Raw genomic sequence first — 1,007 nt, 5'->3', positions numbered from 1 at the left:
TGTCCTCCATTCCCTGTTAGTGAAATTGTAACCTTCAATAATACCATTCTAGTGTCATGGATCTTTTCTGGAGTCTAGATGAAAGTAAGCAGTCAAGTCAAAAGACTTCATATGCAATGAGAGGAAAACATCAAGCACTGTGATGGATGCACTTTGGAAAGTGGAGTAACGTGCTGCACAGAACGGTCTGCTATAATCATCCAAAATAATATACATATGTAAATTATGTTTGCTTTGCATAACATGAGTGCATTTTTAAAAAAGAGAACAAAACCCCTCCTACCTAGTATTTCTGAGGCTAAAAAAGGACAAAAACTGGCAACGTCTCTCGCTCTGCTCCAATGAAGCCGGAGCATACAAGGCACACCAAGATGTTCACAGCTTCCTGAGACTTAGCAAGTGCCTTGGTGGCACACCTCCATCTGGAAATACCAGCTATCAGTCTGTCAGTGTAGGTGGTGACAGACTGAAACACTTGCACTGTTTGCAGGCAGCTCTCGCTCACGAAGGAAGCCTCGCTGCTGCTCATACCCTGCCTTCCTCACATTGTCCCCCGTCTAGAGGACAACTCTTCCTCACCAATCCACAACCAGAGCTGGTACCCTACAGCCCAGGCACGGCCGCAGAACAAGCTACCTTTCTTCAGAGGAGAGCCAGGCTACCAGAGCAGCGCCTGCTGTTCTGCCGGAGCAGGCTGGGCTCAACCCTTTACAGAGCCATTTTGTCAAACCCCGATCTTCTCAGCTGATCCAGCAGTGCTTCATACGGTGCCTGCCAATGCCACTGAGAGGAGACGCGTTCATACCCTTGCCCTTGCAGCCTGGAAACGATCGGTCTCCCCCACAACTGAACTCTCGACCATGTTTAGGATCGAGGGGTGTTTTTTTCCGGTGACTGACCTACAACTGCTGAATTCAAGAGGCCACACAGGCCCTTCCCCTAAGCAGGCCCGCGGGCGCGGCGGCCATCCCACGCTGCCCCGAGAGGACGAGCCTTGCACAGCCCCG

General features: G+C 50.6%; 1 protein-coding gene across 1 annotated transcript in view; it reads left to right on the top strand.

Moving 5' to 3' along the window:
* Window positions 1-56: 56 nt before the first annotated feature.
* Window positions 57-1,007, top strand: part of UBN2 (ubinuclein 2) — a 55,594-nt gene continuing 54,643 nt past the window's right edge. Inside the window, exon 1 of the mRNA XM_035903204.1 lies at window positions 57-84. Coding sequence (XP_035759097.1) covers window positions 57-84 — 28 coding nt within the window. The remainder of the gene's footprint in view (window positions 85-1,007) is intronic.

The sequence above is a fragment of the Egretta garzetta genome, unplaced genomic scaffold (assembly GCF_000687185.1).
Source record: "Egretta garzetta isolate BGI_Z169 unplaced genomic scaffold, ASM68718v1 scaffold51, whole genome shotgun sequence".
Lineage (NCBI taxonomy): Eukaryota > Metazoa > Chordata > Aves > Pelecaniformes > Ardeidae > Egretta > Egretta garzetta.
Note: the sequence above shows the minus strand (reverse complement) of the source record. Positions and strands in the feature narration are given on the sequence as shown.